The sequence below is a fragment of the Strigops habroptila genome, chromosome 4, assembly GCF_004027225.2.
Source record: "Strigops habroptila isolate Jane chromosome 4, bStrHab1.2.pri, whole genome shotgun sequence".
Taxonomy (NCBI): Eukaryota; Metazoa; Chordata; class Aves; order Psittaciformes; family Psittacidae; genus Strigops; species Strigops habroptila.
The window spans coordinates 129199-146475 of NC_046358.1; the positions used below are offsets into that span (position 1 = coordinate 129199).

The 17277-nt window shown below is 71.3% G+C and overlaps 6 protein-coding genes across 9 annotated transcripts; 3 read left to right on the forward strand and 3 right to left on the reverse strand.

Moving 5' to 3' along the window:
• Window positions 1-126: 126 nt before the first annotated feature.
• On the reverse strand, window positions 127-2882 carry CLP1 (cleavage factor polyribonucleotide kinase subunit 1). Its single transcript, XM_030483939.1, has 3 exons — window positions 2719-2882; window positions 1905-2537; window positions 127-895 (listed from the first exon to the last, which is right to left on the reverse strand). The coding sequence occupies exons 2-3, from the start codon at window positions 2508-2510 to the stop codon at window positions 224-226; spliced, it is 1278 nt and encodes a 425-aa protein (XP_030339799.1). The 5' UTR covers window positions 2511-2537; window positions 2719-2882; the 3' UTR covers window positions 127-223.
• On the forward strand, window positions 818-5185 carry YPEL4 (yippee like 4). Its single transcript, XM_030483943.1, has 5 exons — window positions 818-3250; window positions 3762-4021; window positions 4315-4358; window positions 4499-4607; window positions 4953-5185. Exons 1-5 carry the CDS (start codon window positions 3151-3153, stop codon window positions 5040-5042), a joined length of 603 nt encoding a protein of 200 aa, XP_030339803.1. The 5' UTR covers window positions 818-3150; the 3' UTR covers window positions 5043-5185.
• Window positions 5186-5292: 107 nt separating this feature from the next.
• Window positions 5293-9748, reverse strand: SERPING1 (serpin family G member 1). 2 transcript variants are annotated; one of them, XM_030483937.1, is made up of 9 exons: window positions 9634-9748; window positions 9385-9454; window positions 8803-9298; window positions 8589-8726; window positions 8308-8511; window positions 7536-7678; window positions 6411-6630; window positions 5760-6015; window positions 5429-5486 (listed from the first exon to the last, which is right to left on the reverse strand). In XM_030483937.1, the coding sequence occupies exons 2-8, from the start codon at window positions 9451-9453 to the stop codon at window positions 5765-5767; spliced, it is 1521 nt and encodes a 506-aa protein (XP_030339797.1). In that variant the 5' UTR covers window position 9454; window positions 9634-9748; the 3' UTR covers window positions 5429-5486; window positions 5760-5764. The 2 variants fall into 2 exon arrangements, with proteins under 2 accessions (XP_030339796.1, XP_030339797.1); XM_030483936.1 differs by having other exon boundaries at window positions 5293-6015.
• A 574-nt stretch (window positions 9749-10322) lies between these two features.
• LOC115607116 (ubiquitin-conjugating enzyme E2 L5-like) lies at window positions 10323-11980 on the forward strand. 2 transcript variants are annotated; one of them, XM_030483944.1, is made up of 4 exons: window positions 10323-10416; window positions 11026-11115; window positions 11470-11656; window positions 11740-11980. In XM_030483944.1, the coding sequence occupies exons 1-4, from the start codon at window positions 10396-10398 to the stop codon at window positions 11892-11894; spliced, it is 453 nt and encodes a 150-aa protein (XP_030339804.1). In that variant the 5' UTR covers window positions 10323-10395; the 3' UTR covers window positions 11895-11980. The 2 variants fall into 2 exon arrangements, with proteins under 2 accessions (XP_030339804.1, XP_030339805.1); XM_030483945.1 differs by lacking the exon at window positions 11026-11115 and having other exon boundaries at window positions 10387-10416.
• An 88-nt stretch (window positions 11981-12068) lies between these two features.
• Window positions 12069-16293, reverse strand: SMTNL1 (smoothelin like 1). The gene is made up of 9 exons (XM_030485247.1): window positions 16077-16293; window positions 15564-15673; window positions 13924-14274; window positions 13563-13746; window positions 13332-13365; window positions 13098-13238; window positions 12631-12733; window positions 12362-12513; window positions 12069-12285 (listed from the first exon to the last, which is right to left on the reverse strand). The coding sequence occupies exons 1-9, from the start codon at window positions 16291-16293 to the stop codon at window positions 12141-12143; spliced, it is 1437 nt and encodes a 478-aa protein (XP_030341107.1). The 3' UTR covers window positions 12069-12140.
• TIMM10 (translocase of inner mitochondrial membrane 10) lies at window positions 15995-17126 on the forward strand. Of its 2 annotated transcripts, none has more exons than XM_030483946.1 (3): window positions 15995-16140; window positions 16273-16362; window positions 16885-17126. In XM_030483946.1, exons 2-3 carry the CDS (start codon window positions 16292-16294, stop codon window positions 17084-17086), a joined length of 273 nt encoding a protein of 90 aa, XP_030339806.1. In that variant the 5' UTR covers window positions 15995-16140; window positions 16273-16291; the 3' UTR covers window positions 17087-17126. The 2 variants fall into 2 exon arrangements, with proteins under 2 accessions (XP_030339806.1, XP_030339807.1); XM_030483947.1 differs by having other exon boundaries at window positions 15995-16120.
• The last annotated feature ends 151 nt before the right edge of the window (window positions 17127-17277 follow it).

A 17277-nucleotide genomic window follows, 5' to 3' on the forward strand; every position in this document is an offset into this window, starting at 1 on the left:
ACCACGGCGGGGCCGGGCGGGGGTGGGCCGCGGAGGGCCCGGTCCCCGGTCCAGCCCCGCGCTGCCGCCGCCCCGCCCGGCCTGAGCCCCCCCCGCCCCGGGCAGCCCCGACACCGACCCGCGAGCGAGAGGCCTCGAGGTTTAATAAAAACCGGTACAAAAGTGTAAAACCGACCGACGGGGGGGGGGGCGGGGCCCGCGGCCGCTGCAGCCCGGCCCGGCCCTACTTGAGGTCCATGAAGCGGATGTCCATGATGAGCAGGAAGTTCTTGGGCAGCGGGCGCGGCGCGGGCGAGAGCACGGTGAAGACCTGGCGCTCGGGGTCCACGCCCGTCACCACGATGAACCCGGCCACGCTGGTGCCCGAGATGCTGTCGTCGGGGCTGTCGGCGGTGCTGACGCTCAGCAGGTGGTGCACCATGTCCCGCCCCGGTGTCACCGGCACCAGCTTCAGCTGGTTGTCCTCCTGCGACATGCCCAGCGGCAGGCAGGAGTCGGGGATGGTAGGAGCCCCCACCTTGTAGATCTTGACATCGGAGAACTTGACGTCGAAGGCGTGGGGGTAGAAGCAGCCGCGGAAGCCGTAGAAGTACTCGCGGATGCGCTTGTCCCGGCACTCCCGGCGGAAGTCCTTGGAGCGCTCCACCACGCCGCCGGACTTGGGCAGCAGCACCGTGCGCACGAAGTGGGGCAGGTCCCTCTTGAGCTCGTTGTAGAGCCGCTCCTGGTCCAATACCACCACCACGTCCACCTCGAAGGCGGAGGCGGCGTGCACCAGCGCCTGGTAGCCGGAGCCCTTCACCCAGCCGCAGGTGTTGATGACGCAGCCGCTGACCGAGGCGCGGCGGTTCACCTCGCAGCGCTGGTTGAACACGTCAGCCAGGCGGGACGTGATCTGTGAGGGGACACGGGCGGACGGGTCAGGGCGCAGGCACCTGCTGAGGGCACCCACGGCCCCGGCCGGGTGACTCCAGCACCGCCTCCACCTCCTTCAACACCCCAAAGCCTCAATCCCCGCGGCCGCGCCACACAGCGAGAGCCCCTTGGAGCAAGGCAGCAGCCCTGGGACAGGAGGAGGCCACAGGCTGGGCCTGGTCCACTGCTCAGAGACACTGTGATCCTCCACGCTGCCTCCAGGACACTTGGTTATGTGCTGCTGCGGTGCCAGAGCCACGTCCAGCTCCTGGGCAGCCCCCGGGATAAAATCCTTCACTCCCCCCTCAGCTGGCTGCCCCACGGGCCGGTTTCCTGGGCAGGCAGCAGAAACCATTCCTGAACTGTTCCACAAGCACTTAAAGGACAGAGAGCTGCTTTTCCATGCCGAGGGCTGCCAGGACAAGGGCAGCACATGGCTGCGGTGGCCTTCAGCCAAGCAGGGGCCTCTGTCACCAAAGAGCAGCAGCAGGAAGATCCTGGGGATCCGGGGGGGCCCTGCAGGGGTAGGACGCTGTGTGGTGATGGCCACCACACCCTGGCTCACACCAGCTCCACACCAGAGCGCTCAGACCGTGCCTGCACCCATACCCGGCTCCCTCTCACCCAATGACCCTATGGGCCGAGCTGGCTCAATGCGACCCACAGCTCTGGCTTCACCCTCCATGGCAGCCTGTGAGGGGCCTGGCTGGGGGCTCGTGGGCAGCAAGACGCTCACTCGTGGGCGCTCAGCTCCCCCTCTCCAGGCTGGAGAGCTCCTCAGGCGCTGCCACACGCCTCCCCTCTCCCCCTCAGCACTCCCTACGTCCCTGTGGCACACACAGGTGGGTGCAGTGCTTGGGGCAGGGACCTGCTGCTGTCCTGGGCAGCAACAACAGCAATGAAAGCAGTCCTGCTGCGGAATCTCCGGACCCGGCTCCCAACCGGGCCCGTCCCCAGGCTGAGACCCCCGCGGGAGCTCCTGCTCTCACCTTGTTGTAGAGCTTGATGTTGGTGCCGGGCGTGGTGGAGCCGAAGTGGTAGACGAGTGGGGCCTGGAGGGAGAAGCCCTCTTCCACATCGGCCGGCCGCTCGATGTAGAGCGCACCCATGGTGCCGGGGATGGAGACAGAGCCCTGCCCCACGTCCAGCTCCACGAAGGTGGGCCGGCGGCCCAGGCGCACGGCGTAGTTGAGCAGCAGGCGGCACACGGTGGACTTGCCCACGTCGGTGGGTCCCACCACCATGACGCGGGGCCCGCGCTCGTCCTCGCGCTCTGCCTGGCGCCGCATCTGCTCCAGCGCCGTGTGCGTGTTGAGGTACAGCAGCATCGGCGTGTCCTTGGACACGTAGGCCACCTCGGTGCGGCCGCTGAGCTGCACGGTGCAGCCGTGCCACGTGAACACGGCCACCTTGGCGCCGGCGTCGAACGTGAACTTCTTGTTGCGGGTGAGCTCGGTGCCGAACACCTCGGCCATGCCGCTGAGCAGCTCCATCTGCACCGTCTGCGACGACTCCACCTCGAACCGCAGCTCCGTCTCCCGCTCCAGCTCGAACTTGGCCACTTGCTTCTTCTCCTCGCCGCCGTCGTCCGCCATGGCGCGGCCCCGGGGCTCGCCTCAGCGCTGCGGGGACGGGGTGAGCGGGGCCGGGCCGGGCCTGCCCCGAGCCCCCCCGCCCGTTGCAGACCCTCCCCCCCGCCGCAGCCCGTTACCATGGCACCGCCGGTGCCCCCCCCACCTCCCCCCGCCGCAGCCCGTTGCCATGGCACCGCCGGTGCCCCCGCCCGCCCCCGAGCCCGCTCACCGGAGCCGCCGCTCTTCCGGGCCAGAGAGGCTGCGCCGGAAGTGATGTCAGAGCGGCGCGCCGCGGCAGGCGGGGACAGCAGCGGCGCTGGTTGCCATGGCAGCCGCGCGGGGTGACGTACGACGCAGGGGCGGGGCGAGGGCCCGGGGGGCGGAGCCTGCCGCGGCGAGGCCTCGGTTACATCTCATTTGCATACGGCCCGCGTGCGCCGCCCGCCTCGGTTACGCATCCTTAGACCGGGCCCCCATTGGTCGGCGCGGTCCCGGCTCATTTGCATCTCATTTGCATGTCGTCGGCTCATAGCGCCCCCCGCCGTCTGACCGCGGTGACCCCGCGGAGGCGGGGGGGAGGTGAGCGGGGGGTCCGAGGTGCCGGCGGGCACCGGCGGCGGCGTTGACGTCGTAGGTGCGGGCGGTGACGTCACGGCGCGGGATGAGTCACGGTGCCGTGATGCGGTTCCCGGGCACGCAGCGCCCCCCCCCGCCCGGTGCCCGCCCCGGTGACAGCGGCAACGGCGGCAGCGGGGACAGCGGTGAGCGGCTCCCGCCCGCGGGACCCCATCGCGCCCCCCTGCGCCCACCATATCTCCCCAGGCCCCCACCCCGTCAGCCCCCCCCCCAGGCACCCCGTCATCCGTCCCCCCCGGAACCCCAGTTGTCCCCCCGGGACCCCAATATTCCCCCCGGGACCCCCACTACCCCCCCTCGGGGTGCCCAATGCCGCCCCTTGGCACCCCGTCCCCTCCCCGGGACCCTCATCGTACCCCCCTCAGGACCCCCTATCCTCTTCCCGGGACACCCCCCCGGGACACCCCCCCGGGACACCCCCCGGGGACTCTCAGACCCTCTTAGGAGGACCCCCCGATCCTCTCCCCCGCCCCTCGCCCCCCCCTTCCTCTGACCCCCCCCCCGTGCCCCTCGGCGCTGCCCCTCACTGCTGTCACGAGCTGCCGGGTCTCAGCTGCCGGCGGGGCTGGAGCCGGGGCAATGGGGGGGGGACCCGGCAGTGCCCCCCCCTCACGGCCCCCCGTTAACCTCTCACAGGCCGCCGCCCCCTTTCCGCCCTCCTGCTCCGCGGGCGCTGCGGAAGGACGGCCCTGGGCGCTCTGCTGCGCTGCTTCCCCTGCGAGCGGCTCTGCGGGGGGGCCGCGGTGCCCCCCGGGGCGCTGCCGCCCGCCACGGGCCCCCCCCGCCGCCGCCGGCCCCCCCGCACGTTCCGCAGCTACCTGCCCCGCTCGCACCGCACCTACAGCTGCGTGCACTGCCGCGCTCACCTCGCCCGCCACGAGGAGCTCATCTCCAAGGTGCCCCCGCGCCCCCCCCGGGTGGCCCTGGGTCAGCGAGAGCATCCCTGCGGTGTCCCCTTGGTGGTCCAGGGGCTGCGAGCACCCCCCGGGGTGGCCCCGCGGCAGCCGGTGTCCCCCCCGGTGCCCCTCCGTAGCACATGTCCCCCGCGCCGGCAGGTGACCCCGTCGTGCTCACATCGAGGTGTCCCCAGTGGTGTCTCGCGCGGGGGTGGTGCAGCGGTGGGAGGGGGGGGGACGGGGGTCCCGGGGTCCGCGGGGCGCAGCCGGTGACTCCCGCCGTGTCCCCGCAGTCGTTCCAGGGCAGCCACGGCCGCGCCTACCTGTTCAACTCGGTGTGAGTACCGCGCACGGGCACGGCGGCCGGGCGGGGGGGGGCGTGCCACCGGGCGGTCACCCGGGCTGCTGTGCCGGTGGTGCCGGGCCGGGCTGTGCCGGTGGTGCCGGACCGGTGGCACACGGTGTCTCTGGGCGCAGGGTGAACGTGGGCTGTGGCCCGGCGGAGCAGCGGCTGCTGCTGACGGGGCTGCACTCGGTGGCCGATATCTTCTGCCAGAGCTGCAAAACCACCCTGGGCTGGAAATATGTGAGTGACCCATCACCGGGTACCCCAACCCTGCCCTGCACCCCAACCCTGCCACAGGTACCCCTGCCCCGGGTACCCCAACCCCTGCCCCGGGCACCCCACCCCTGCCGGGCACCCCACCCCTGCGTAGCCCAATTCCTGCCCTGCACCCCAACCCTGCCCCGGACACCCCAACCCCTGCCTCGGGCACCCCAACCCCTTCCCCTGCACCCCAACCCTGCCAAGGGTACCCCAACCCTGCCCCGCACACCAACCCCTGCCCCGGGTACCCCAACCCCTGCCCCGGCACCCCCCCCCCGGTGTGGGGGTCCCCCTCGGGCACAGGGGTCTCACGCAGCCCCCCAGGAACAGGCCTTCGAGAGTAGCCAGAAGTACAAGGAGGGGAAGTTCATCATCGAGATGTCCCACATGGTGAAGGAGAACGGCTGGGACTGAGTGCGGGGGGGGGGGCACCCCGACGCACCCCCCAAGGGCACCCCCAGGGGGTGCTGGCAGCGGGTGCCCCATCGCCTCCCCCCACCCGGTGCAGCGGCTGCGCCGGGGCCTTTTCTAGGGCAATAAAGGCTTTTTTGTAGGAAGGTGGGAGGTGTCGGCACCCCCCACTCAGCCCTGGGTGGGGAACACTCCAATAGCCCCCAACGTGCCCCCTCGGGCTGCCCCTTTCCCTCCCCACGCAGGCACCGCACAGAGCTCAGGGCGTTTATTGAGGGCTGGAGCTGGTTGGGAAACTGAGGCACGGGGGACACACCCCCCCCATAGTGCTCTGTGGGGCTGGGGGTGAAGTGGAGATGGGGAGGGAAAGGGAGAGGGAGGGAAGGAAGGATGGGGGGAAAGAGGAAGAGAGGGAGAAGAGGAAGTGGGGGGAAGGATGGAGGGAAGAAGGGGGGGGAAGAGGGAAGGATGGGGCTGGAGGGTGGTTGGAAGGAAAGAGGGAGGGAGAAAGGAAGGAGAGATGGAGGGACAAGGGATGGAGAAGGGAAAAGAAGGAGAGATGGAGGGAGAAATGGAGAAATGGGAGGAAGGAGGCAGGAAAATAGGGACAAGGGGGACGAGGAAAAAGGGAAGGAGGCAGAGAGGGACAGAGGGAGGGATGGAGGGAGAGAAAGAAGCAGGAATAGACGGAGGGACGGAGGAGGCAGGGAGGGAGGGATGGGGGGTCAGGGCGGGGGGTCGCTGAGGCGGCCCATGAAGACGGGGACGTCGGCGCTGTCGTGCCACAGGACGAAGAGGAAGGGGCGCAGCGCCTCCAGCAGCGGGGCCGAGCGCGCCACCGACGTGGCCATGGCCCCCGCGGCCTCCACGCCGGCCTCGTCCAGCGCCAGCACCGCGCGGTGCCGCGCAGCGTCCACCGCCACGGCCGGGCCCCGCGCCAGCCCGCACAGCTCCGCGTCCAGGAACAGCCCGAAGTCTGCGGGACACGGGCGGCGTGGAGACACCGCGGGGGGGGGCCTTGGGGACACTGGGGCGTCAGGGACAACGGGGATGGCCAAAGGGACATGGGGGACACGAGGGAGCTGGGGGATGTTGGGGACACCGGAGGCAGCGGGGTGATACGGGGACCTTGGGAATGAGGGGGACGTTATGGGCACTGGGAGCCGCGGGGGGCATCAGGGGTAGTGGGGACATGGGGGACAGCAGGGACACGGGGGTGCTGGGACCCTGGGGCACCCAAGGGACGGGGGTACTGGGGAGCACTGGGGATACCGGGTACAGTGGGGTCCCCGTGGACGCGGGGGACACGGGGGACGGGACGCGCACAGGGGGGCGGGGGGTGACGTCACGGCGTGACGTCAGGGCGCTCACCCATGTCGTGCACCAGCGCCACCACGTCCAGCGGCACGTCGAGGCGCACGCGCGGCAGCGCGAGGGCGGCGGCGCGGGGGGGGGCGCTGGCCGCGCGCCGGAGCAGCCGCAGCAGCGCGGGGGGGTCCAGCGCGCGCTCCAGCGCCCCCAGCGCCCCCGGCGGCCCCAGCGGCAGCAGCAGCACCAGGCTCAGCGCTCCCCGCAGCGCCAGGCGGCCCACCTGCGGCACCCCCCGTGAGACACCCCCCGTGAGACACCCCCCGTCAGAGACACCCCCCGTCAGAGACACCCCACAGTGAGACACCCCCCAGCGAGACACCCCCCTGTGAGAGAGACACCCCCCAGCGAGACACCCCCCCGTGAGACACCCCCCGTGAGACACCCCCCGTCAGAGACACCCCCCGTCAGAGACACCCCACAGTGAGACACCCCCCAGCGAGACACCCCCCTGTGAGAGAGACACCCCCCAGCGAGACACCCCCCAGTGAGACACCCCCCAGTGAGACACCCCCTGTGAGAGACAACCCCCGTGAGAGACACTCCCCAGTGAGACACCCCCCAGTGAGACACCCCCACAGTGAGACACCCTCCAGTGCGAGACACTCCCACAGCAAAACACCCCCCGTGAGAGAGACACCCCCCCAAAGTGTGAGAGACACCTCCAAAGTGTGAGACAGCCCCCCCGGGATACACTCCCCATGTGGCACCCCGCCTGCAGCACCGGGTGCACCCCCCCACAGTGAGACATCCACCCCAGGTGGAACTCTCCCTGATACACCCCCTCTGTGTGAGACATCCCCCCCAGTGGCACCCCCAGTGACACACCCCCGTGTGACACCCCGTGAGACACACCCCCTGGGATACAACCCCAGCGATATACCCCCCGGGACACCCTCCCGCTGACACCCACAGCACCCCAAAACATAGAAAGCCCCCAGTGACATCACAGTGACATCACAATCCAGTGACATCACAGCCCAGCACCCCACTGGAGACACCACAGTGACATCACAGCCCAGCACCTCTTCAGTGCCGCAGCAGTGATGTCACAGCAGTGATGTCACACCCATGATGTCACAGCCCGCACCCCAGAGAGCGCGGCTCGCTCCCGGCCATTGCGGGTACCTGGACCTGCAGGTGGGGGTCGATGAAAGAGGCCACCGGGTACTTCTTACTGGTCATGGTGGGCACCAGGCGCGGGGGGCGCCCGGGGCGCAGGAAGGGCAGCGGCACCGTCTGCTTCACATCCAGCGGCGTGAGCCAGGCGGCTGCGGGGACACGGCACCGGGAATGGGGACGGGCCCGGCGGGATCCAGGGGGCGCCCACGGGATCGGCCCTTCACTGGATCCCAGGCACATATAATCATAGAGTCATAGAACAGTTTGGACTGGAAGGGACCTTAAAGCCACGGGCAGGGACACCTTCCACTAGAGCAGGTTGCTCCAAGCCCCTGTGTCCAACCTGGCCTTGAACACTGCCAGGGATGGGGCAGCCACAGCTTCTCTGGGCACCCTGTGCCAGCGCCTCAGCACCCTCACAGGGAAGAGCTTCTGCCTCAGAGCTCATCTCAATCTCCCCTCTGGCAGGTTAAAGCCATTCCCCTTGGCCTGTCCCTACAGGCCCTTGTCCAAAGCCCCTCTCCAGGTTTCCTGGAGCCCCTTTAGGCACTGGAGCTGCTCTAAGGTCTCCCCTTCAGGAGCCTTCTCTTCTCCAGGCTGCCCCAGCCCAGCTCTCTCAGCCTGGCTCCAGAGCAGAGCTGCTCCAGCCCTCGCAGCAGCTCCGCAGCCTCCTCTCGACTCGCTCCAGCAGCTCCACGTCCCTCTTGCGCTGTTTCCCCAGCACACGAGGGGTGTGGACCTGCTCGATCCCGGGGCCGATCCCGTCCCGGGGCCGTACCCTGGAGGTGCACCGCGCTGAGCAGCACCAGCCGGGGCTCGGGGGGCAGCGTGGACAGGAGCTCTGGCAGCAGCCCCCGGCTGGCATTGCGCACCCAGGCGTTGATGCGCTGCAGGTCCAGGCTCTCGTTGCCGCTCAGCGCCCGCGGGTGGGTGTTGTAGAAGTGCCAGGACTCATTGAGGAAGCGGGTCCGGAGGTGCAGGTCTGCCCGGCGGCACGGCTGGTGTCAGCCTGCACCCGGCACCCCCGGCACCCCCGGCACCCCGCGGCATCCGCCTCACCTGGGTGGTGGAAGATCTGGGTGGTGGAGAAGAGACCGGGCGCGGTGGCGAGGAGCCGCAGGGCGCTGTGCACGCAGCCCAGCCCCGGGGGGTACGCCAGGACGGCAGCCAAGCGCTCTCGGGTCTCACCACGGGCGCCTGCAGGCACGGGCAGGCTCAGCACGGCACCCATGGCTGCACCCAGGCTGGCACGGCCGCGGTGCCGGTGCCTCACCCAGCAGAAGGTGCGAGAGCCCCATGGTCACGGTGATGGGGGAGAAGAGCAGGTTGGCGTCTGGCCGCGCAGCCTCTGCCATGCGCTGGTAGAACCGGAGGGCGAAGGTGGCGACTGCCTCAGCCACGGCTGCCCGCTGCTCCACCGTGGGCTCCCCGCACGCCTCGGCCGGCTCCCCGTCCCCGGGGCACGGCGGGGCGCTGGGGCCGGGGGTGCCGGGGCTGTCCCTGATGCTGCCGGGTGCTGGAGCTGCCGCGCTCCCGTTGCCCGTGGTGCTCGGCTCCATGGGTGCCCCCTCGGGCGCTGCGGGGCTGGGTGGGGCTGTGGCCTCGAGGGGGGCAGCCAGGGCAGGCAGCAGCTCGGGGTGGTCCCGGGGGGGCAGCACGGGGGCTCCCGCGTCCCCCCGTGGGGAGGGGGGAGGACGGGGCGGCACCGGCGGCGACGGGGACTGTCTGAGCAGCTTCAGCGCGCTGGGAGAGGGCTCCGGTGTGGGCACCTGCGCACCGGGAACTGGGTGAGGTGGGCACGGGGACACTCGGGGGGTCGGGTGAGGAGGAGCTTATGTCCCAGGGCCACACTTACCAGGGTGACAGTGGCCGTGGCTGTGGCCAGCAGCCACATGAGGGGCAGCCAGAGCATCGTGGTGGGCATCCTGGTGGGCAGGCACGGGTCAAGTGCACACAGCACCCCCACCCCAGCTCCCAGCCTTGGCACCCGACACCCTCCACCCCCACCCCGCACCCTGCACCCCCATTCCCTGCACCCTCCCAGGGGTACCCCCGGTCTGACCACCGGGTGCGGGGGGCAGGAGGGGCAGGTCCCTGGGCCCACCTGGGTGCCGGCGGGTCGGGGCCCGGCGGGTCCGGCCGCTGCGGGGGTGCGTGCCCGGGTCCGGCCGGGCCTGGTTAAAAATTAAGGAGCTGCGGACACTTCCCGTAAATCAGCCGGGGCGGGGGCTGGGCGCGGGCGCCGGGGCCAGGATGTGGCCCCCCCCTTCCAGACTCGCTCTGCTCCAGTGCTGGAGGACCAGCCCTTGAGGAAGGCTCCCTTTGGGAGGTGGGGTGCTCTAGTCACCCAACTGCCCCCTCTATGACCCCTATGGTGACAAGGGGCAGTATAGCCACCCAATCGCTCCCCTCTATGACCCCTGTGGTATCTCTCACCATTCAAGCTCCAGCTCAAGCTCCCCAACCTTCTCCCTGTGATCAGGGGGATGGAATACCCCAGGAGCCCTCCCGCCCCAGAACTAGGAAGACGCAACCTGCTGCCCCCGGGCAGTCAGCTGCGGGGCAGGCTGCTCTCACCCCACCTCCCAACAAGCCCTGGGGCAGGGACACCTCTGGGCGCCCCCCCCGCCAGCGCGGCCATGCCCATGGCCATGTGGGGCAGATCCGGCCTCTCACTGCCAGCTCCTGTGGCCCCGGGCAGCCCGAGGCTTGTCTGCCCCCTCGTACCCCCCATCTCCATGCCCCGGGCTGCCCGGGGCCCCGCCCACAACCCCCGATGGGGGCGGGGCTGGGGCAGATCGCTCCGCCTCTGGCTGGGGGCTTGTCCCGGGGAAGCCCCGCCCACCGGTACTGTCCATTGCCGACCATGGCCGCGAGGATCGCCAAGGTGCGGGGGACGCCAGGGACACCGGTGGCACCGGGGGCTGGGCCGGGGCTGCGGGGCGGTGGCGGGACCGCAGTGCGGGGTCTTGGTGTCAGCTCCGAGCGGAGCCAGAGCGGGGGAAGGGGTGGCAGAGGGATGAGGGGTTCCGGTACCGGGGTGCGGCGATGCAGTGGGTCTCGGGGTGCGGAGGGGTGGGGGGCGGCAGTACCGGGGCAAAGGGTCTCCAGTGCAGGGGGTACCGGTGCAGGGGTTGCTGATAGTGCTGGTGCTAGGGGTGCCGGTAAGGGGGTGCCAGTGCCGGGGGTATCGGTGCAGGGGATGCTGTGCCGGTGCAGGGGTGCCGGTGCCGGTGCCGGTTAAAGCCAATCCTCCCCCGCCGTGGAGCGTCGCGCTCCGGTTTCGTTTCCCTGGCGGGAACCGCTCCGCGGCGGGGCGGAGCTTCCATGTGGCCCCGTCCATTGCCGGGAGGGCGGGGCGTCCCCAGGGCTGGGGCTCCGCCCACTGGGGGGCGTGTCCCGCGGTGCGGCCCCGCCAATGGGGGCGCATCTCGGTGTGAAGCCCCGCCCCGGGAGGCGTGTCCGGCCTCACCGCGCCCGTTTCCCGCCCCCGCAGGAGCTGGAGGAGGCGCGGCGCTGGGGCGGGGCCCGCGGGCTGCGGCCGCTGGACGGGAACGTGCGGCGCTGGGAGGGGCTCCTGCTGCCGGTGCGGGCCCGGGCACCGGGGGGGGGGGGCTCCTGCTGCCGGTGCGGGCCCGGGCACCTGGCGGGCCTGTAATGGAGGGTGGCCCCTGGGGACATGGGGGATTGGGGTTCCCCTGGGGGCGAGGGAGGTCTCGGTGGTGTCCCTATGAGGGCAGCATGGCGGGGACACTGTAGTGGGGGACCATGGGGGTTCTGGACTGGGGCACCGGGTGGGGGTTCCCCTCCTGCGGGCTCAGGCTGGGGGCGGTCTTCAAGGGGAGCGCTGGAGATCAGGGCTGGGAGAGGGTCCCCAACGGTGGCTGCTGTGGCGGGGGGGGGGGGTGTGCTGATGTGTGTCCCCCGCTTACCGCGGCAGAACAACCCCCCATACAACGCCGGCGCCTTCCGCTTCGAGCTGACCTTCTCGCCCCACCACCCGCTGTCCCCGCCCCGCGCCACCCTCCGCACCAGCATCTACCACCCCGGCGTGGACGCCGAGGGCCACGTGTGCCAGCCCCTCACCTCCGCCCAGCACTGGGTGCCCACCACCCGCGCCACACAAGGTGGGCACCACGGGGGTTTGGGGGGCACGGCACGTGGGGTGCCCACGGGGGGGTGCCCGCTCTGACGCCCCCCGTGCCCGCAGTGCTGCAGGACCTGCTGCTGCTGCTGGACAGCCCGGACCCGGAGCGGGTGCTGCGGCAGGACCTGGCCCGGGAGCTGCGGGACCGGCCCGAGGTGTTCCATCGCCGTGCGGAGGAGCACACGCGGCAGCACGCAGAGCCGCGGCCGGAGCCCTGAGCCCGCACCGGTAGCCCTGAGTCCGCACTGGGGCTTCACTGGCCCCCCGGGGGACGTGGGGGTTCATAAAGGTTCTCCTGCTCCTGTGCTGGCCCCGCGGTGCTTCACTGGGGGGGGGGGGCGCCGCCACGGTGCTGCTGCTCGTGTGCCCACAAGAGCCGAGGCCACCCCAGCCCATCTCCACAAGCCTTTACTGGTGGGGGCCACAGCGGGGGGGTGTTCTGGGGGGGGCCGCGGGGCCCCCGCTCAGCGCTTCTTGGTCTTCACCAGCCCCTTGGCCACGAGGCAGCGGTACAGCTCCTGCAGGTACGTGTAGATGCACTTGGCGTCGGGCACCGCCATCCGCACCATGTCCTCCACGTCCAGCAGCGGGGCGCAGCCCGCGCGCTCCCTGCGGGGACACGGCCGTCACCCGGGGCCGCCCGCCCGCGCCGGGGCGCACCGGGGCCAGGGCTGCTCTCACTCACTCGGCGGTGGCGAAGGCCACGGTGAAGTTGTGGCGCCGCGCGCCCGGCTCTAGGCTGCCGTAGTCAAAGGCGTCGGGGAAGAAGCTGTGCAGGAGCGCGCAGAAGGCCAGGCCGCTGCCCCAGCTCCCCGAGAAGTTCTGCACGTCCACGTGCTGCCGCGGGCAGAGGGTGTCAGGCTGCCCCATGGCTGCGCCACGCTGCCCTATGGCTGCCCTGTGGCTGCCACATGCTGCCCCACGGCTGCCCAGCGGCGTTGCCCCCGTTCTCACCTCATAGCCGCGGGTCCTGGCGCGGCACCACTCCAGCAGCATCGCTTTTACTGTGGCGGTGCCCCCTGCCCGCTTCAGGTGTGGGGCCGGCCCCGTGGCTGCCCTGCAGACAATGTCAGGCACCATGGAGCACCCCACACCCCCCACATCGCCCCCCCAGTATTCCCACTGACACATTGTCGCATGGCCCCCCCAGCCCTCCTGCACCTGTCATTGCGCCATGGTCCCTCCATAATTCCGTTGCCCCCTGGTCTCCCCGCACCATCTATTGCCCCGTGGCCTCCCCAATACTCCCACTGCCCCGTGCGTCCCATGGCCCCCCCATCCTCTCATACCCCCCATTGCCACATGGCCCCCCCAAAGCCCCTCCTATCCCATGGCCCTCATTCCCCCCGTGGCCCTCACTGCCCCATGGCCCCCCACTACCCCCTTGCCCCACACCCCCCATGGGGCCAGGCCCCTCTCACCCTCCGAACTTCTCCAGGATGGCACTGCGCCCCTGGGCCCTGGTGCTTGCACGCGGCCGCCCCACGGACCCCTCCAGCCTTGGCCTCTGCCCCCCCGGCCCGGGGGGCACCCGGCCCCGTGGCCCCTCTGCCGGAGCACCCCTGTGGGCACACGGGTGGGTGCACATGAGGCACTCCGCAGTGGGCTGGGCTGTGGGGCACCCATGGGGCTGTGCCCTCCCTGCCCACACTCACCTCTCGCTGCCCCCTGAGCCCTCAGTGGTGCCGGCTGCAGAGGACAGAGGAGGGGTCATGGAGAGAGGGGATGCCTCAGAGTGGGGGCACCTACGTTCCCCCCGGGGCACCCTCAGGGCACAGGGCTGGAGGTCCTACCCCATGGGGAGGGGATGGGGAGGACCTGTAGGGGGCTCCATGGGGGTGTGGGGTAGAGGTGACGACAGGGCCACTGCCCCACACAGCCCTTACCTGTGGGTGATGTGGGGGATGTGGGAGACGTGAGGGACGTGGGAGACACAGGGGATGTGGGGGACATGGGGGACAGGGGGGATGTAGGGGACATCGGGGACAGGGGGGACAGGGGGGATGTGGGGCTGCTGGTGGTGAACTCAGGCCACAGCTCGTCATCCTCGTCCTGCAGCCAGGTTGGCTCCTGTGGGCACAGCCGGGGTGGCACTGATGGCACAAGCATCGTCACCTGCCCTGCCACTGCCACCACGGGCAGTGTCACCCTGTCCCTTCTGCTGCCACCCTGCCCTGGCACTGCTGGCACTGGCACTGGCACCCTGCCCTGGCACCACCGCCCCTGTCCCTGTCCCCCGTGTCTCACCTGCCGCCCCGGGGTGCTCCCTGCTGCTGTCAGCTTTGGCCCAGCCGCCTCCTGCACCCCCGTCGGAGCAGCCCCCGCGGCTGCTACTGCCTCGGTGTCACCCCCAGCGCCTCCGGCGTCTCCCCCGGTGTCACCCCCAGCACCTCCGGCGTCTCCCCCGGCGTCACCCCCAGCACCTCTGGCGTCTCCCCCGGTGTCACCCCCGGCGTCATCCCCGGCGCCCTCGGCAGTCCCGGCATCGCCCCCGGCGTCCTTCGGTGCTTCTGCCCCGGCATCCCCCGCTGTGCCTCCCCCTTTGCCGCCCCCATCCTCAGCCTCCCCCTTGGCGTCCCCCGCCGTGTCCCCCGCTCCCTGAGCATCGCCCCCTGCATCCTGAGCTGCCCTGGCATCATCCGCTTCATCCCCCCCTGCTCTGCTGTCCCCCCCCGCATCCTGAGCGTCCCTATCGGCGTCCCCCCCCGCGCCTCCCGCTGCCCCTGGCCCCTGTCCGTCCCCCCCATCGCCCCCCGCTCCCTGGGGGTCTCCCCCGGCCCCGCTGCCCTCCGCCGGCCCCGCGGGGGGGTCTGGGGGGGCGCTGGGGGTGTCCGGGGTGGGGCTGTCCGGGGTGGGGGTGCCCTGGGGGGGGGGTCTCGGTGTCTCCCAGGGGCTCCATGCCGCTGTGGTCACTGCTGCAGGGGCACAGGGCTGTCACTGGGTTGCCCTCCCGTTGCCCCAGCTGTGGTATCCCCATTCTCCCCCCCAGCCCCCCCCGCTGCCCCTGCGCAGCCCAGATTCCTCAGCCAGGCTCCCCCGTGCCCTCTCCCGACACCCCAATCTGGCTCCTCCCACCTCCTCCAGACCCCCCCCAATACTGGCCCCCCACGTTCTCCTCCTGCCCCCATACCAGTCCCCCCATATCCCATGTCCCATCCCGACCCCCCATGCCCCCTTCCCACTCCCCATACCCGCTCCCGACGTTTCCCATTCCGACCTCCCGAAACGCCCCTCCCGAACCCAAATTCACCCTCCCGACCCCCCAAACTCTCTCCAGACCCCCTCGATCCCGTACCGCCCCCCCCCCCCCCGATACCGGGTGTCCCCCCTACTCCTCTCCCATATTCCCTCTCCGGCTCCCCGTGTCCTATCCCGACTCCTCCGGAGCCCCTCCCGGACCCCTTTATTTCCCATCCAGACTTCCATAGCCCCTCTAGGCCTCCCCTGACCCCTCTGCCCCCTCTGTCCTCCCGATCCCCGCTGTGCCCCCCCGACTTCCCCATGTATCCCCCGCCCCGCCGTGTCCCATCCCGAGCCCCTATTCCCCATCACCAGCCCCCCAATTCTCCCTCCAGACCCTCCCTGACCCCTCCGGCACCCCCCCCTCCTCCCGACCCCCCATGTCCCATCTCCGCCCCCGTGTTCCGCCCTGACCCTTTCACACCCCCCTCCAGCCCTCCCACGTCCCCCTCCCTGTCCCCCATTGCCCCCCCGCCCCATGTGTCCCCCCCTGGTGCGCCCCTCCCGGTGTGTCCCCCGGTGTGTCCCCCGGTGTGTCCCCGGTGCCGCTCGCTCCGTCCCGTCCCGTCCCGCTCCGGCCGCTCCCGCTGCCCCCGCCCGTCCGGGGCTATTTTTACCCGGCGGGGGCAGGTGCCGCCTTCACTCACCGCACACCGCGGGGCACGCGTGGGGCCGGGGGGGCGCGGAGGGGGCATGTGGCCGGGCGGGGGGACACGCGCGGGGCACCGGAGGGGGACACCGGAGCGGGGTCCGGACACTGGGAGGCGTGGGGGACGCGGGGGACACGGGGGACACGGGGGACATGGGGGACACGGGGGACATGGGGGACACAGGCCCGGGGGGGACACGGGGGACGCGGAGCCCCCTGGGACGGGCAGGGGGCGGAGCCCGCCCGAAGCCCCGCCCCTCCGCGGCTGTGGCACCGCCCCCGTGGGGGGCAAAGCGCGCGCCCTCCCCGCCCCTCCGAGGCTGCCGGCGCCGCCGCGCCCCCTCCCGCGGCCCCCAATCAGCGCTGGGGACGCGAGGCTCTACCCCCACGCGCCTGGCTTCTTATTGGCTGAAGCCCACTCTGGGGTGGGGTTGTGGTGCGTGTGGGCGGAAGTCCGGCGCCCACGTGGTTCCTGCCGGGAGCTGCCGCGGGGTCCCGAGTCAGGACGAACCGAACCGAGCGGGGCCGAGCGCAGCCGAGCGGGGCCGAACCGAGCCGAGCGGCACCGAACTGGGCGGAGCCGAGCCGAGCCTAGCGGAGCCGAGCCGAAAGCGGCCGAACCGAGCGCGGCCGAACTGAGCCGAGCGGGGCCGAACCGAGCGCGGCCGAACCCAGCCGAGCGGGACCTGAACCGAGCGGGGCCGGTCCGGAGCGCACCGCACCGCCATGGACCCGCTGCGAGCGCAGCAGCTCGCAGCCGAGCTGGAGGTTGACATGATGGCCGACATGTACAACCGGTGCGCGCTGCCGGCGTGGCGGGACGGGGGCTGCGGGGAGCACGGCGCGGGGGGCAGTGAGGGGCCGGGGGGTGCCCGGGCATGGGGGTCACTGGGGATGCCCATGGCTGGGAGACCCTTGGTGTGCCCAAGGTATGTTGGGGAGGGGGGCTCCATGCGGGTGCCCATGGCTGGCAGGGGGTCACTGGGGATGCCTGGGGAATGGGGACCATTCGGGGTACCCATGGCGGGGGGGGTCACTGGGGGTGCCAATGGCTGGGGGACCCTGGGTGTACCCAGGTGTTGGGGATTGGGGTCACTGGGGGTGCTTATGGCTGGGGGGACACTTGGGATGCCCGGGTTTGTGGGATCACTGGGGGTGTCCATGGCTGGGGGGGGTACTGGGGGGTACAAGGGATGCTGGGGGTCCGTGGGGTGCTGGGGCTGGTGGGGTGTCGGGAGCATGGGGGGCTCTCTAGGTGCTGCGCACTGGTGCTGGGTGGCACCGGGGGCTCAGGGCCTGAGGGTGCTGGTGCGGTGCAGGATGACGCAGGCGTGTCACCGAAAGTGCGTCCCCCCCCACTACAAGGACGCGGAGCTGTCGAAGGGGGAGAGCGTGTGCCTGGACCGGTGTGTGGCCAAGTACCTGGAGGTGCACGAGAGGATGGGCAAGAAGCTGACAGAGCTGTCGCTGCAGGACGAGGAGCTGCTGCGGCGCATGCAGCAGGGCACCGGCACTGCCTGACCCCGCACCCCAATAAACCGGAGCCTTCGGGCCAGCTCGATCGCTTCCCTCGGCCCCCAAACCCCGCCATGGGATGTGCTGGGGCACACGGTGAACCCAGCGGGTGCTGTAGGGGGCACTCCCTTTCGTGCTGTTCCCAGGCGCCACGTGCTGTGTCCTTGAGGGGGGCACCCCGGGTGTCCCCCCCTGCC

Excerpts from the sequence above, each read along its gene's own strand:
- CLP1 (XM_030483939.1), bottom strand. The coding sequence starts at position 2,510 with ATGGCGGACGACGGCGGCGAGGAGAAGAAGCAAGTGGCCAAGTTCGAG. Across the intron at positions 896-1,904 it reads ACATCAAGCTCTACAACAAG|ATCACGTCCCGCCTGGCTGA; the intron begins GTGAGAGCAGGA and ends GTCCCCTCACAG.
- TIMM10 (XM_030483946.1), top strand. The coding sequence starts at position 16,292 with ATGGACCCGCTGCGAGCGCAGCAGCTCGCAGCCGAGCTGGAGGTTGAC. Across the intron at positions 16,363-16,884 it reads ATGGCCGACATGTACAACCG|GATGACGCAGGCGTGTCACC; the intron begins GTGCGCGCTGCC and ends GGTGCGGTGCAG.
- YPEL4 (XM_030483943.1), top strand. The coding sequence starts at position 3,151 with ATGAGTCACGGTGCCGTGATGCGGTTCCCGGGCACGCAGCGCCCCCCC. Across the intron at positions 4,359-4,498 it reads GCCTACCTGTTCAACTCGGT|GGTGAACGTGGGCTGTGGCC; the intron begins GTGAGTACCGCG and ends CTCTGGGCGCAG. Across the intron at positions 4,608-4,952 it reads CCACCCTGGGCTGGAAATAT|GAACAGGCCTTCGAGAGTAG; the intron begins GTGAGTGACCCA and ends GCAGCCCCCCAG.
- SMTNL1 (XM_030485247.1), bottom strand. The coding sequence starts at position 16,293 with ATGGCGGTGCGGTGCGCTCCGGACCGGCCCCGCTCGGTTCAGGTCCCG. Across the intron at positions 12,734-13,097 it reads ATCCTGGAGAAGTTCGGAGG|GGCAGCCACGGGGCCGGCCC; the intron begins GTGAGAGGGGCC and ends CATTGTCTGCAG. Across the intron at positions 12,286-12,361 it reads GTGGCCTTCGCCACCGCCGA|GGAGCGCGCGGGCTGCGCCC; the intron begins GTGAGTGAGAGC and ends GTGTCCCCGCAG.
- SERPING1 (XM_030483936.1), bottom strand. The coding sequence starts at position 9,453 with ATGCCCACCACGATGCTCTGGCTGCCCCTCATGTGGCTGCTGGCCACA. Across the intron at positions 9,299-9,384 it reads CCACGGCCACTGTCACCCTG|GTGCCCACACCGGAGCCCTC; the intron begins GTAAGTGTGGCC and ends CCCGGTGCGCAG. Across the intron at positions 7,679-8,307 it reads CAGCGCGGTGCACCTCCAGG|CCGCCTGGCTCACGCCGCTG; the intron begins GTACGGCCCCGG and ends GTGTCCCCGCAG.
- LOC115607116 (XM_030483944.1), top strand. The coding sequence starts at position 10,396 with ATGGCCGCGAGGATCGCCAAG. Across the intron at positions 11,116-11,469 it reads GGGAGGGGCTCCTGCTGCCG|AACAACCCCCCATACAACGC; the intron begins GTGCGGGCCCGG and ends TTACCGCGGCAG. Across the intron at positions 11,657-11,739 it reads CACCACCCGCGCCACACAAG|TGCTGCAGGACCTGCTGCTG; the intron begins GTGGGCACCACG and ends CCGTGCCCGCAG.